This window comes from Staurois parvus, unplaced genomic scaffold, assembly GCF_062004578.1.
Source record: "Staurois parvus isolate SC_StPar_1 unplaced genomic scaffold, SC_StPar_1.0 ptg000207l, whole genome shotgun sequence".
NCBI classification, from domain to species: Eukaryota; Metazoa; Chordata; class Amphibia; order Anura; family Ranidae; genus Staurois; species Staurois parvus.
In genome coordinates, this window is record NW_028318003.1 from 2727178 (window position 1) to 2744546 (window position 17369).

At 40.4% G+C, this 17369-nt stretch overlaps 1 protein-coding gene across 2 annotated transcripts in view; it reads right to left on the reverse strand.

The window, feature by feature from the left end:
- Positions 1 to 17369, reverse strand: part of ARHGEF12 (Rho guanine nucleotide exchange factor 12) — a 266310-nt gene that overhangs the window by 55055 nt on the left and 193886 nt on the right. For both annotated transcript variants that reach the window (XM_089678557.1, XM_089678556.1), the window contains 4 exons: positions 16081 to 16227; positions 4332 to 4417; positions 4106 to 4231; positions 2134 to 2248 (listed from right to left, as the gene is read on the reverse strand). In XM_089678557.1, coding sequence (XP_089534683.1) covers positions 2134 to 2248; positions 4106 to 4231; positions 4332 to 4417; positions 16081 to 16227 — 474 coding nt within the window. The remainder of the gene's footprint in view (positions 1 to 2133; positions 2249 to 4105; positions 4232 to 4331; positions 4418 to 16080; positions 16228 to 17369) is intronic.

The following is a 17369-nucleotide window of genomic DNA, read 5'->3' on the forward strand; positions in this document are numbered from 1 at the left end:
TCACTCTGCCCTCCTTGTTCCCACTGCTCCCAAGCAATGATCCTGTTCATACCATAATGCTGAGCAGATCTTCCGGAGCCAGCCCGAGCCCAGCCCCCCCTTAGAACTAGTGGACCCCTCCCAGGCCACCAACAATCTCCCCAGCACTCCAACTTCCAACCAACTCTTCTGCTAGCATTGCTCTCATATTTATGAGTTAGCCTTACCATACTATGTATATAAAACACAAAAAAAACTCTACATGTCGCGCTCCCAATATACTAAAAATATCAATCAAATCAAAATAAACAATAAAACAAGTATATCAAAAATAACAAGATAACAACAACTTGATTAAATTAAGGCAATAATATAAAAAAAACTTTTTTACAAAGTGCTGTTTGTTTTTACACCATGAATATCTAGGAGAGGATTAAGGAGGAGATCCATAGTAGCTGAAGGAGGGAGAGATCCCTTCAGGGATCACGAGCAGACAAGGAGGCAAGTGCTGCAGAGCACTTAGGAGACACCCAACACCTATGTTATGCTGCAGCAAATCATAGCAGGTTCCATTTATGTGAACAAAAAGCGCAATAAGCCTGTTAGGCTCGTAAGGAGGTGAGCGCACATCTTTGCCATTGCAAGGATTCACAAAAAGTCACAATTATTGCATTTTGGATCACGCAATCACTTTTTTTGGGACTTTTTTTATATATATAATTTTTTCTTGTATTTTTTGAATGATCAAAGGGAGGTTTTTGTCTAATAACACATTTCTTTCTGGGGATTATTTTGAGATTCACTTTTTTTTATATTATTGCTATAATTTAATCAAGGTGTTAGCTAGTTATTTTGGATATATTTGTTTTATTGTTTATTTTGATTTGATTGATATTTGTAGTATATTGGGAGCGTGACATATAGAGTTTTTTTATGTTTTATATACACAATATGAGAATGTGATATTGTCAGCAATCCTTTTTCAACTCTTATTAGTGGCTCGCAAGTAATTAACAAATTTTATAGCCTTACCATACTACCAGGGCTGCCAAACCTGGGACTGGCCAGACGCCCATAAACATGCAAATTTAGGTCTCCACCCCTCCTGCCCACTGGCATTAAGAAGCATTATGAATGCTTATAGCAATGAATTTCAATGCTATAAACAAGCATTTAACTGAATGGAATCATTCATTCAGTTTGATTTGTTGTGATTATCGGTGATTGTCCACAGCTAATCATATGACATAGATGGGCTGAGATTGTCTCAATCTGTGCCATGTGATCACTGTGACCAATCATGGCATGAAAGGAAGCCATCCATTGTTTACAATTGTCATGTGACCTGCTGTGATTGGTCACAGGGTACTGGCAACGGTACACAGATCAGTCATTGGCTGTGTTCAATGCTCAAAGTCAGCAACAAATCTCAACGCAGTGTGGCTCCATAGGCGTGCGCGAGATGGCGATCTGGCAGGGCGCGATATGAAGGTTTAGGGGTTAAAGTGAAGCCTGGGTCATATCATTTATTTACAGAGTTCTGTGAATGTGAAAACTTCAAGTACCGACAGTCTTGATGGCTACGGACTTGAAGTTCTCAGTGAATTACCAGGGTGCTGTTGAGCACTCTAGATAGTGAATTAACACTTCCTCATCAGTGTAACTGCCTGTCCATATCGGGGTACGGGCAGACAGCCTGTGGGAACGTGGCATTCCACCCACAACCTGCTGATTGCGGGCAATGCTTTACAGGCTCCTAACAGAAAATAAAAAAATAATGCATTTTTTTTTTATTCAAAAAAAATGTGCATGTCTGTTTTTTTTGCAAAGGTAAACTTCTCCGAATATAACTTTAACAATCCCAAACTGGAGCTGGATTGGTGGAAAAAGACTTGAAGAAAGCGCTGCAAATGTTGTGTAAATGCTCCCTGTACACAATGCCCTTATACAACCTGAAAAGTGACTGAACAAGGTTAAATTGAGTCAAATAGTTTAACCCTAAGCATACATACAAACACACACAAATACAGAAACATGCATACAGAAAATACCAAAAAGAAGTTACAGCACTTGCATAGGCAAAAATTACTTCTTATTTTTTCTAAAATCTGAATTAAACTAAATACATAACAGAATATGGATATTGGATCATACCGGAATACTTGGCAATGTTATCCAAAAGTAAGGGATATTTAGTGAGCCTCTGCATCTCAGTAGGGATAATGTCCTTTAGCTGTAAGCGCCGGCACAAAGGATTACTCTCGGCATCCTGCAAGTACACATTTATCATTGTTAACAAGACTGATTACATGCACCATCAATTTATTTCAAACATCATTACAAACTACTTCTGTGAGAAAGCGCACAGTAAGAACAACTCATGTTACTGCAGTTACACTTCATGAGCAGCATATCACTCATGTTACCGAAGATACACAGGTCATGTAATCTCACATCTATTATGACACAGCCATATATTAGGTGGCTTACATGTGCTAATTTAATGCCATGTTGAATTAATTTCCCCTAGAGCGGTTTTCCATCTCAAAGCACCCTCCACCACACATGTTGCTGATCGGCAGGGGTGTCCAGCCTCACAACCTCTTTAATCACTTGCCCTCCTGAGGATTTACCTCCCCTTCATGACCAGGACATTTTTTGCGTTACGGAGCTGCATTACTTTAAATGACAATTGCGCAGTCATGCAACGCTGCACCCATATGAAATTTATGTCCTTTTTTTCCCACAAATTGAGCTTTTTTTCGGTGATATTTGATCACCTGTGCATTTTTTTATTTTTTGTGCTATAAGCAAAAAAAAGACTGACAATTTTGAGAAAAAAAAACAATATTTTGGACTTTTTGCTATTAAACATGTCCAGTAAAAAAATTTTAAAAAATGAAATTTCATCATAAATTTAGGCCAAAATGTATTCTGCGACATGTCTTTGCTGGAAAAAATCCCAATACGTGTAAATTAATTGGTTTATGTTTACAAATAGCGGTATAGATAATGGGCTTTTTTTTTTCTACTAGTAATGGTGGTGATCAGTGACTTTTAGCAGGACTGCGGCGGGCATTCTGACACTGGGGGGGGAACTAACTTGGTGTCACAGACATCTACAGGGACACCAATAGTGATCAGTGCTAAGAAGAAAAAAAAAAAAAGCACTGACATTGTGTGGCACTGGGCAGGAAGGGGTTAATGTGAGTGACGATCAAAGGGTTAACTGTATGCTGGGAGTGTTTTACTAGGGGTGGGGGTGGGGGGGTGCTCTTCACTTTAAGGACACTGATGTGCACAGCACAGCCATCCTGAGCAGTGTGCTCGAGCTGACAGTGAAGAAGATTGTAAGCAAAACAATCTTTCTCCCCATCGGAGATGCTTGGTAATCAACGAGCGCCGGCGGGTAATTACCGGCCGAGAGCCGCAGTGATTGACATCCCCAGCGGCGAATGGCGGCGCGGGTAGGGCTCCCATGCGCTCCCTACCCGGAAATGAAAAATCACGTATATATGCTATAGGGAGGTTCTTAAGCGGTTTTATGAGAGGCAGGTAGGTCCATACAATGATAGTCTGTGGCGCTGCTTCAGAGTTTATTCAGAAAAGCCGATTGGCAGTTGCCCTGGTTAAAACATAACTGCTAATCACCGTCAGGAAGGCAAACGTGGAGATTTTCCAATTCCTATATAAAAGTGGAAACTATTCATTTAACTACACTTAACAGTATTTACTATAAAATGGAATCACTCCTTTAAATAAAAACTTCTCTTTAATAAAATATCAAGCCTCTTAACTGACATATACATGTGAAGAAATTTCTCATACATCTTGTATGTGATCACAAAAACCAAAATAAACAAGGGCACTTTCATTGCTTTTTCCTATGTCAGCTATGTTCGCACCAGCAAGATGAGAAGGAGGGGTTGGAACACATGCCCTGATGTATGGCAATGCAACCACGTATCACTTAGCAACCAGTGTTATTTGTTCACTAATACTTTTTAAAAATAATTTTAAGAAGAATTCGGTTTTCTCAGTCACCACCATAACATCCAGAACATGGATTTAAACTACAAGCCAGGGTGTAATGAAAACAATCCAAAAAGTTAGAAGTTCTAATGACCTGAACAAACATTAAAAATTTAGGGTCCTTTTTCTGCCGGGACTTTATCATCTCCAAGGCAAAGGGCTGATTGCTACAAAACGTGGCGACTGCCTGCTTTAACCTCTCTTCCTCTGGTCCGCAGAACTGTAAGACACAAAGACACTTTGTAAGAATTTTTTCCATGATACAGGCATGCATAGAAATGAGAAGACAAGGAGGGTGGCACTAAAGAGAAATGGCTTACCCAGCTTAGAACATCATCTCCAATCTGTTCAATGACAGAGGTCCCGTAACGCTTTCTGACTGCTTTCATCTGCTCTTTAAGCCCCACTGAAAGAAAAGAGAAGGGACGTCATCATGCATAGGGTGGCTTCAAATAGGAGACGGTTATCAGTTTTGTCACAAACATGAATGGACTAGCTTAGTCTAACATGTAAAAACTTACACTTTTAAGTCCTACAGCATGCATTTTCATAAAAACGCAACTCCAGGCAACATGCTAAAGAGATTTAAAAACATATGTGGAAAGTGTTTTAGCCACCAAAGTTTTGTAATTCTGTGCCACTAGTTCTGTTATCCAGGCATTCCTGCAAGACAACACAACTAGCTCCTCTGCCTCAACTGCAGTGCTTGGAATAGCTTGGTTAAAATCACACCTCCAACTTACTGATTAGTAGTGAAAGAGCAGAAGCACATTGACTAGGCCATCACTCTGCTCTCTCCTCCTGACAACATGTTCACTGTCCTCACAAGTACACTGCCATAGAGTCAATTTCTAACGTTGCCTTCACTTTCCCTATAAGTTGCTGTGGAGATTACACAGGGTCAATTATACAAATCAAATACAAATAAAAAATGGAATCTTGACCTATCAGTTAATTGTATACCTTGGAGCAGGGTTTGACAAATTTGCTTTGAATCTGGGAGCCAGTTTTATTTATTTTTTTTTAAAGTGTAGAGTCGGTTGTCAGCGCTTGGAGGAAGGCAACTTTTGGGCGACAAGCTTCACGTGATGCGATTTGCTGCAGGACATTGATGGCAAAACCGCACCACGTTTTAGGTGCCATTAAAAATAATGGCACCTGAACCTGCATTTTGCAATCACAGCGATTCGGCCGCAATCCCAAAATGCCCAGGTGTGAATGGAGCCACCCTGGTTTACACATATGTGATTCCAGATGCGTTCTCAAAATCACAGATTGCATGACAGGCTAGATATGTGTTCCTACTGAGGTGGTTCCACGCGTGCCATTACGAAAGGGTCCTGTGCGAGTTTGTAGCGATGCATTCCAGACTCGCAAGTGATAGAGTAGAGTGGCATGCAGAGATAAGTGTTCACATAAAATTGCCAATGGCATGAAAGGAAGCCATACATTGTTTACAATTTTCATGCAGCGTTTTTGCAACTGAAGTCAATGGGAGACGTGTTTGCACTGAAGTCAATGACACACTATTTTGCACTGATGTCAATGGGACGCGATTTTGCATTGATATCAATGGGAGGCAGTGTGTGAACACAGGATGCAATTTCTAGTCACAATGGCGACCTGGCACCAGGGATTTGTCAAGCCCCGACTTGGAGTAGAGTCCAGGACACAGGGCAGGAAGTCATAGACCATAGGTTATATGCCACTACCTTCAGGTGCCTGGACACTGACAAAAGCTTTGCTGGGAACTCCTCCAGTACAACCTCATATAACCCCACCCACTTCACAAAACTCCAGTTTTGTAGCAAGCAATAAGGAGAACCAGTCTTGTACTGTATTCCAAGATAAGGAACGTATTGGCAATTCAAAATTACCATTATCTTAATTGTACAGGACAAGAAGTCAGAGACCTTGGGACATTTCCAAGCATTAAACTCAGGGGTGGGCAACAACATCGCAAACAGGCCCACAAAAAGCAAGGATCAACAGACCCCTAAACACTTAGATGACAGCCTGAAGCAATTTGCAACCGATGTTCACACAGCAGAGGCCTGAAGATTCAGATTCCAAGACGACACAGGACAACAGAGTGGGGGATTAACATAAACTCTTTGTATAAAAGGTCTCGACAAGAAAATGCAAAGCCAAAGGTTTCTAGAAATGAATTGATAAGCTAGAAATCTGTTCCCTCAGTACTATGAGCCAGATGCTCATCCAGATCAGACAGGAGGATGGCCAGGATGCAAGATATGTGAATATTGCTGAGGGTCGAGGCACCTGCTCTTGCAACAGCCATAGTAGGCCCTCCAGGTGATGGCAGATCATTCAAGAGGCAGATTTTCTTTCCCTGAGCAAGGTGGGAAAGACAGAGTCAGTAATGTCCCTAACCTTTAAGACCTAGGTTTCAACAGCCATACCATTAAAGCCATGGACTGAGAAGCAGGGTAGAACAAAGAGCACACTGACAGAGGTTTGGCCTGTTTGGAAAAGGCCAAGGCTCGTCTGTCAGCAGTCTGTATGTGTAAGAAGTCCTCCTGGGCCAATTCAGAGCAATGAGGATCACCAGAATCTGTTCTCTCTCTAACTTGCAGAGAAACGTTACAGGAAGGAATGCATATACTAGTTTGAACAGTGACCAAGGATTCACCAGGGTATCTACCTCAAAGGCTGAATCTTGAGCTATGATATCAAAATCTGGTGTGTCGCATTAGAAAGATCTTGGGGTGGAGGGCCCACTTCCCCGAGTCCAGGCAAGTCTTATAGAAGAGGATAAGACATTAAAGTTAAAAACATCCCACATGTAAATAAAGCACCCAGTTACATATCCAGGAAAACCCGGTCTTACCTTATCCACACTGTATGTTCCTGAAGGGGACCATACTTCATCATAAAGGGGTCTTCAGGGTCTCTGGGTGCCATCAAAATGGACCAATGCCCAGGCCACTTATAGCACCCTGCGACTAACTACACACATTGCACAATGTGCCTCAGAGAACACTGAATGCACGATCCATTGGCTGAAGCAAACATTACAAGTCAGGCCCACTGTTGCGAGATCTGGGTATGGTTCCAAAGATGTACATGGAGGTTAACCAATCCAGAAACTGCTAGTGAGCCCCAATAACCAATCGGATCCCATTAGAGGTGTCAAGCAAAGTAGTGAAGAACATTTTTAAAAAAATTGTTAGAATGCCATAGGAGAAGAGGTCCATCACCTTGGACAGAAAAAAAACAAAGCTGAAGTCCCACAGAGTAGGTGGGGGTTATATGAGGATGCACAGAGGGCATTGCCAGCAAAGCTTTTGCCAGTGTCCAATCACCTAAATGTAGGGTCACATGGCCCATGGTCTAGGACGGGTGTCGGCAACCCGCGGCTCTTTTTCACCTTTCCTGCGGCTCCGGAGCACACTGCCCACCAGGTGACAGGCAATAGGGTCGGCAAGCCGCGGCTCTTTTAATGCAGCTCTTCTGTGTGCCGGGCGCCCGCTGGCAAACATTGGCTGTCAGGATGTAGGCGGGGCAGCGTGACGAACGCCTCTCCTCTCACAGTCCGCCCTGAAGACCAGAACGGCGCGGGAACACAGCGAGAGGAACGCGCGGAGCAAAGATAAGTAAATTGACACAATATGGGGAATGAATTACTATAGGGGGGATGAATTACTATATGGGGGATGAATTACTATATGGGGGATGAATTACTATGGGGGATGAATTACTATATGGGGGATGAATTACTATATGGGGGATGAATTACTATATGGGGCAGGAATTACTATATGGGGGAGGAATTACTATATGGGGGAGGAATTACTATATGGGGGAGGAATTACTATGTGGGGGATGAATTACTATGTGGGGGATGAATTACTATGGGGGGGATGAATTACTATATGGGGGATGAATTACTATATGGGGGATGAATTACTATATGGGGGATGAATTACTATATGGGGGATGAATTACTATATGGGGGATGAATTACTATATGGGGGATGAATTACTATGGGGGATGAATTACTATGGGGGATGAATTACTATGGGGGATGAATTACTATGGGGGATGAATTACTATATGGGGGAAGTATTTTCAGTTTTAAAAATGTTTCTCTCAAAATAAATTTCAATCGTGGTTTTGGCGAGATTTGGCTCAGTTGAAAAAAAAGGTTGCCCACCACTGACCTAAGGCTATGATTGTGATTATGACGATACACTGTGGCCCTGATTAACCCTTTGCTTACTGGGCCCTTAAACCCCCTTCATGACCAGAGCGCTTTTTGCAATATATGCAGTGTTGGATTTGTTTTAAATGTTGCAATGGTTTTGCGGCTCCCAGTCTTTTTTTCCCTCTCGGAAACGGGTTCAAGTGGCTCTTTATGTCTTAAAGGTTGCAGACCCCTGGTCTAGGACTTCACATACAGTGGCAAGAAAAGTATGGAATTAATTGGTTTTCTGCAGAAATTAGTCATAAAACTTGATCCTCATCTAAGTCACAACAATAAACACAATGTGCTTAAGCTGATAATACACACAGAAAATTTTAATTTATCATGTCTTTATTGAAAACATTTAAAAGTGTTGGAGGAAAAAAGAAAGAGAACCCATAGACTAATTACTTCAACAAAAGCGAATTGTAGTCTGCACACCTGGAGTCTAATTAATGAAATGAGTTTGGAGTGGGTGTGATTTAGAGCTACTTTGATCGATAAAATACACTCAAACATTTTAAGATTGCTGTTCATAAGAAGCATCCGCTGATGTGAACAATGCCTTGCAAAAAAAAAAAAAGATCTCTTAAGACATACAGTCAAGAGTAGTTGATCTGCATAAGGTCGAATATGCATACAAAGCAATCTCAAAGTGTTTAGGCATCCATCAGTCAACAGTTAGACAAACGGTCTATAAATGGAGACTGTTTAGTACTGTGGCTACTCTTCCAAGTGAGTGCTCATCCAAGATGACTCCCAAGGCACAATGCAGAATGTTCAATGACATAAAGAATCACCAACGAATAAAGGCTTGAAGACATCACTGGAAGTGGCAAGCATCCCTGTTCATGAGTTTACCATATGTAAGTCTTTGAATAGGCAGGGTGTACATGGCAGAACACCATGGAGGAAATCGCTGCTCTCTAAAAATAAAAACATTGCTACGCACATGAAGTTTTCTAAAAAGCACCTTAGCAATGCTATTAGGAAAAGGTTTTGTGGACTGATGAAACAAAAGTTGAATTGTTCATAAAGAATACCCAGCACTATGGTGAAAATGGCAGAGCTTACCATCATCTAAACTGTGAAGTATGGTGAAGGTAACATCATGATTTGGGCTTGGTTTGCTGCTTCAGGGCCTGCAGCACTTGCCACCGAGGGGAAAATTATTCCCAAGTTTACCAAAAAATCTTACAAGCCAATGGACTCAATTTACAAAGAGTTATTTTCCTATTAAAATCTGAGATAAAATAACATAGCTGTTTTCAAACTTTTTGTGCAATTCACAAAAAAAGGCTACTAAATTAAAGCATTAGAGTTATTCCATCAAAATGTAAGGTATTTTACTCATGAAACCATTTGTTATTTTATCTCATAATGTGATATGCAGTGGAATGGATACAGTGGAGAAAGATTAGAACTCCTGTCAGTTTTTAATGCTAAAAAGAGGTAAAATGGTTTAAACCGCAGAAATATGCCAACTCACGAAGTCAGTGTGGTCCATGAAGCATATGTATTAATACAAAAGAAAAAGTGACTGGAATACCATTTAAAGGGAAGCTGCTTTCACAGGACAAACATGGTGCATCCAAAAAAAAAAAAACAAAAAACCCCTAACTTTAATTAAATACAAAATATCTATGTCAAATCCGGAACAAAAACTGTATTAGAAAAAAAAAAAAAAAAAGAATTCCTATACATATATAAATACCCTTCTTCCACCAATAAAAAATATAACGTCATTGGGGAGATTTTTTTCACTGCCTGTCACGTAGCCAAAACAGGAAGTGAGAGAAAACCCCTACAAGTTAAAAGAATCCTTGGGGACCCCCAAGTCACCAGAACCAGTATCCCCATTGGAAGATTTCCCCTCTATTACTTTCCCAAAACTTGGGATTTTCTTTTACTTTCAATGATAATGGCATACAGGAAAAATAGAGAGGGATGTCCTAACAGGGGCACAGACAGAATTAAAAACCTGAGAGGGGTTCTAATACATCTCCACTCTTCCCAAAACTAAAAAAAAAAAAAATTTACCTTTAGTTATACTTTAAATAAATGAACCACAATCATTCTGTGTTTTTCGATATTTAGGTTTCTATGCATTACTGCTGAGAAAAGGATCCAAAAAGGTAGAGACTACTCCAAATTTGCCATTATATTTTTACATTCTTAAAATACCTCATGCCTGGACCACTACTCATGTAACTCATGCATTCATTTCCTTCAGTGAATAGATTTTAACACCGTTTTGTGAGGTTTGCAAAGAGCATTTTGGCTTTTTGCAGAAAATACCTCAGAAGTTGATAGTGAATTGACATTTTCATTATCTCATGAGATAATTGCAGAAAATGTGTCACATGATTCAATTATCTCATGAGATGTTCTTTAGTGAAATGAGCCCAATGTCCTGTAACAGGGTGGCTGTGCATCAACTGATGCTTAGAAGAAGTTTTTGATCACATATGTGGTTTTGCGCTATAAACAAAAAAAGACCCGACAATTTTGAAAAAGAAAAAAAAAAAAAAAAAAAGACGTTTGACTTTTTGCTATAAAGCAAATCCAGAAAAAAAGCGTCCTACAAATGGTGACATATATACTAGAATTTTTATTTTTTTATACTAGTAATGGTGGCGATCATTGACTTATAGCGGGGCTGCAGCCACTGACATTCCAATGACACTAATACAGTGATCAGTGTTAATAAAAAAAAAAAAAAAAGCACTGACACTGTAAAAATGATGGTGGGCAGGAAGGAGTCAACAACTGGGATGATCAAAGGATTAACTGTGTGCTGTTTTACTAGGGAAACATGCTGCTGTGTATTTCTCTGCTGTACACAGCAGCATGTTCTTGCTGGCAAGAGAGAGACCTGTGTTTACACACAGTTTCCGCCCGTCAGTGTTACTCGGCAGTGATGTATACACGTGATTTTGCACAGCCCTGCACCCTGTAGCGGAAGTTCTACTATAGGGCAGTGTGCCTTGGCACAGACACACAAGGTGACACACACAGGTTAAAATGGCAATTTAAGGTTAATTTCTGATATCTATGGCTTTTTATATTGCAATTAATGTCAGTGTATAAATGGTAAATTAGTTTGTTAGCTCTCAAATGGATGCACTGAGCAGGCTAGATACTGAGCCATGTAGAGCAGAAAAGAACTGTCAAAAGACCTGTGTAACAAGGTAATGGAAAGTTATAAAGATGGGAAAAGGATATAGATATTCAAAGCCTTGAAAATGCCAGTCAGTATTTTTAAATCACTTATTAAGTGGAAAATTTGAGGATCTCTTGATGCCAAGCCAAGATGAGGTAGACAAAGAAAGATTGCATCCACAACTGCCAAAAGAATTGTTTGGGATACAAAGAAAAACCCACAGGTAACCTCAGGAGAAATACAGGCTGCTCTGGAAAAAGACAACATTGTTTTTTTCATGGAGCACAATAAGATATTACAATGACAAAAACGAGCTGCAAGGTCGAGTTACCAGAAAGAAGCCTTTACTGGGCCAATGCCACAAAAAAGCCTGGTTACAATATGCCTGACAACACACTGACACACCTCACAGCTTCTGACACACTGTAATCTGGAGTGACGAGACCAAAATAGAGCTTTATAGTCACAACCAAAAGCGCTATGTTCGGAGAGGAGTCAACAAGGTCTATAGGGACAAGAATACCGTTTCCATTGAAGCATGGTGGTGACTCACTGATGTTTTGGAGGTGTGTGAGCTCTAAAAAGGCACTGGAAATCTTGTGGAAGTTGATGGCAAAATGAATGTATCATGTTATCATAAAACACTGACAGACAATTTGCATTCTTCTGCACAAAAAAAAATCCTACAAAACAAGGTCAATATGACCCTCCAGTGGTTACAGCAGAAAAAGGTGAAGGTTCTGGAGTGGCCATCACAGTCTTCTAACCTTAATATCATCAAGTAACTCTCAAGTCTCAAACGTGTGGATCATGCAAGACAACCAAAGACTTTGCATGACCTGGAGTCATTTTGCCAAAATGAATGGGCAGCTATACCACCAGGAAGAATTTGGGGCTTTATAGACAACTATTACAAAAGACTGCATGTAGTCATTGATGCTAAAGGGGGCAATAATCTTCCCCCCCCAGCCCGCGCCCCCCCCTACCCTCTCCATCACGACCAACAATGCCACCATCAGTCCCACCCCGCAAGCCAAAGTCCTAGGTGTCACTCTAGACTCAAACCTGTCCTTCCAACCCCATGTCCAATCGTTGGCAAACTCATGCAGTCTCTACCTCCACAACATCTCCAAAATACGTACGTTCCTAACCCCAGACACTACTAAACAACTCGGTCACTCCCTCATGTCACATCTGGACTACTGCAACTCCCTTCTCACCGGCCTACCTCATCACAGACTATCCCCGCTTCAGTCTATCCTGAACTCAGCAGCCAGACTGATCCACCTTACCAACCGCTCCTCTTCTGCCACCCCCCTCTGTCATTTCCTCCACTGGCTCCCGATTGCCCGACTCATTAAATTCAAACTACTAACACTGATATACAAAGCCATTCACAACGCTCCCCCAAACTACCTCCCCGACCTGATACCCAAATACCACCCAACCCGTAATCTTCGCTCCTCACAAGATCTCCTACTTTCTAGCTCCCTGGTCTCCACCTCCCACGCCCAACTGCAGGACTTCTCCAGGACTTCCCTCATCCTCTGGAACTCACTACCCCAATCCATCAGACTGTCACCTACCCTCCTCACCTTTAGGCGCACCCTGAAAACCCATCTCTTTAGGGAAGCCTACCCCACCCTCACCTAACAGCCGATCTCCTCCACTCCTCCTACCACTCCATCCCCCACAGCCACTTCCTCCTGTACCACTTTTCCCTCCCTCCTAGATTGTAAGCTCGAAAGAGCAGGGCCCTCGAACCCCTCGTGTATTGTTTTGTTACTGTATTGTCTCATGTTCTGCCCCCCACTATAATGTACAGCGCTGAGCAAACCTTTCTGGCGCTATATAAATACTGTATAATAATAATAATACTACACAGTATTAAGAATTATGGGTATGCAGATTTTTGAACAGGGGTTATTTCATTTGTTTACTTGTTGCCATGTTTTGTTTCAGGATCGTGCCATTCTGCCATGGCCTACAGTTGAATATGAATCCCATAAGTGTGTTTTGCCTACTCACTCATGTTTTCTTTATGGCACAAACTATATATTACCAATTCTCCAAGGGTATGCAAACGTATGAGCTGAAATAATATTATATATATAATATTATATACACATACATATACACATAGTTAATTTTATATACAGTTGTGTTCAAAATAATAACAGTCAGACATCACTAACCTGATCAATCACTGTTTTTGGTAGAAATGATATTTCTACATGGCAAATAATTTCCTAGCAGGTGTAGTAGAGTAATAGAAATCCAACAGACCCAACAGTCATGACATGCATGCTGCTGATTCTGTGTAATTGAATCACTAATTGAAAGGGGCATGTTCAAAATATTAGCGGTGTGGAGTTCTGTTAGTGAGGTCATTCATTCTTTAAAAAACAGGTGGCAACTATTGCCCTTATTTAAGGAAGGAAGGCAGCAAATGTTGTACATGCTGGTTACAGTGCATTTCTCTCTGAAATCCTGAGGAAAATGGGTCGTTCCAGACATTGTTCAGAAGAACAGTGTACCTTGATTAAAAAGTTGATTGGAGAGGGGAAAACATATAAAGAAGTGCAGAAAATGATAGGCTGCTCAGCTATAATGATTGCAAATGCTTTAAAATGGCAACCAAAACCTGAAAGATGTGGAAGAAAACGAAAAACTAACATTCTAATGGATAGAAGAATAGCCAAAATGACAAGGACTAAGCCAACAATCAGCTGCAGGAAGATCAAAGAAGGTCTAAAGTTACCTGTGAGTACTGTTACAATTAGAAGACACCTATGTGAAGCCAAGCTATCTGCAAGAAGCCCCCGCAAAGTCCCACTGTTGAAAAAAAGACGTGCTGAAGAGGTTACAATTTGCCAAAGAGCACATTGACTGGCCTAAAGAGAAATGGCGCAACATTTTGTGGACTGATGAAAGTAAGATTGTTCTTTTTGGGTCTAGTGGCCGGAGACAGTTTGTCAGACGACCCCCAAACACTGAATTCAAGCCACAGTACACTGTGAAGCAAGGTTGCGCAAGCATCATGATATGGGGATGTTTCTCATACTAGGGTGTTGGGCCTATTTATCGCATACCAGAGATCATGGATCAGTTTGAATACATCAGAATACTTGAAGAGGTCATGCTGCCTTATGCTGAAGAGGAAATGCCCTTGAAATGGGTGTTCCAACAAGACAACGACCCCAAACACACCAGTAAACGTGCAACATCTTGGTTCCAGACCAACAAGATTGACGTTATGGAGTGGCCAGCCCAATCCCTGCATCTTAATCCAATAGAAAACTTGTGGGGTGACATCAAAAATGCAGTTTCTGAGGCAAAACCAAGAAATAGAGAAGAACTGTGGAATGTAGTCCAATCATCCTGGGCTGGAATACCTGTTCACAGGTGCCAGAAGTTGGTTGACTCCATGCAACACAGATGTAAAGCAGTTCTCAGAAACAGTGCTTAAACAACTAAATATTAATTAAGTGATTCAAAGATAAGCAAAATCTTCAAACATTTTTCAGTTTATATAGTGAATGTTTGAGTTTGTAAAGAAGAATACAAACACTGCTATTTTTTGAACAGTCTAATATTCACTTTTCTTCAATTTTTTTAGAGGAACAACACAAATTTGATATATTTGTCTTCATGTTTTGATTTGGAATAGAATGTGTAGTGTTCCCAATGCATTTGTGTGTATGGAAATAAAAGCTATTAGAAGGATTTTGAGCTTTATTCACTTTTTTCAACACACTGCTATTATTTTGAACACAACTGTATATTTGGACACAGGCACAATTTTAGTTTTTTCAGGTATTTACCAAAACATATTCAAGCTATATGAACCCTCTGTATTTGCTCTCGTGAAGTCTTCTCTTGATTGTAGACTTGGACAAAGATATGTCCACCTTCTGGAGAGTGTCCTTCACTTGTCTGGATGTTGTGAATGGGGTTTTTTTTTTTTTACCATAGAGAGGATCCTGCGATCATCCACCACTGTTGTCTTCCACGGACGTCCATGCCTTTTTATGTGGCTGAGCTCACCAGTGCATTCTTCTTTCCTCAGAATGTACCAAACTGTTGATTTGGCCACTCCTAATGTTGCTGCTTTCTCTCTGATGGATTTGTTTAGTTTTTGAAGCCTTACAATGGCCTGTTTCACTTGCATGGACAGCTCCTCTGAACGCATGATGTAGGTTCACAGCAAACACCACACTTAGAATCAACTCCAGACCTTTTACCTGCTTAATTGATGAAGAAATAATGAAGGGGTATCCCACACCAGGCCATGAAACAGCTTTTGATTCAATTGTCCAAATACTTTTGGTCCCTTGAAAAAGGGGGGATGGCTACTCTTAAGAGCTGTAATTCCTAAACCCTTCCTCCAATTTGGATGTACATACCCTCAAATTAAACCTGAGAGTGTGCACTTTCAGTCCATATTCATTATATAACTATAGCTTGAATATGTTTTGGTAAATACCTGAAAAAACTGAAATTGTGCCTGTGTTCAAATATATATATGGGCCTAAATGTATATACACACACTTGTTAAATTTACATCAAGTTGATGTCTTGCATACACTATATAGCTAAAACCGTTAAATATTATAAATGTCCTTAATCTGTGTTTAGTGGCATTACAATTACACATATTCATGGATCTCAGCATCAAATACCAAGTTCTATTAAACTCACCGTGAAGTTGCAGGATCTCCTCTAGATTGGAAAACACACTTCTCGTTTCAGCAGGTGTCAATAGGTTTTCACGTTTTACTCGCTGGTGAAAGACCTGGTTCAGGACATTTAGTGTCCGCACATGTGCTGTCTCGGTATAGAACAATTCTGTTGTATAAAAAGGAACAAAATATTATTTGTATATACATACATTCTTATGGATCATCATTAGGCATGTTCTAAAGGCACATTGGTACATAACCTAAGGCAGGCTATACATGATTAATTTTCTTTTGCTCAACCAGCAAGAAAATTAATCGATTCCCCTATTCACACATGGCTCTTGCATTCAGACAGCAGGGAGGCTTCCCTGCCATCAGAATGCTTTCATCAACACCAAAAAACTGAACCGACCGAATTTCGATCCATCTATGGCCAGCTTAACGCTATAATAATAGAACGGATAACTGCTACTGCATGTTGAAACCTATTCAGACCCTTGATGAAGCATTCTGAAAACCTAAGTTTTAAAAAACCACAGCAAAACATTGGTAATAAAAAAAGAATCTGAAAACACACTCATGAATAAGAACCTCTGTGTAAAATGCGTCAAGGCACCTTTTGGACAAATGCTGTCCTACGCTGATGTTTTGAATAAAGCTCTCTGGCTGCATGCAGATTGTTTTTTTTTTACAAACTCTTTCATGAAGAAAACAACATCACTTTCCATGATTAAAACAGCTTTGACAGATTATGTAGCACTTTACAACAGAAACTGATCAATTCCTATTACTTCCTGTGCACGAAGGGGTTAATAATCTAATGTTCCTTCACCATTCATACACTATACAAACCATAGGCATTTTTTTTTTATTGAGACTATTTACACACCAGTATGTTTTTGGATAGTGGTATCAGACCAGAGCCCTTAAGAAACCCATGCGGATACACCGAGAGAACATACAAATACTATCCAGATAACATCCTAGTTGAGTTTGGAATCTAGGGTTGCAAAGTTACATGATATCGAAATCCAAGAACAAAAATTAAAAATATTGCAGCTTACCAGTCATTAGTTGTAGTGGCTATATTCGTTTTCACTTTCAAGCTAAGGACTGCTTAAATGCAAACAGAGAAATATAGAATTTTTAACTTACCATAAAGGGTATGTTACCACATTTAGGCAAGAGGACACTTGCAAACCCAACAGAGCCTATAGAACTTCCTGAAGAACCTGAAAATCCATCTGTTAAAACTTAAATGTGCGAACGGTTAAAACGTGAGATCATACGCTTAAAGGAGTTGTTAAA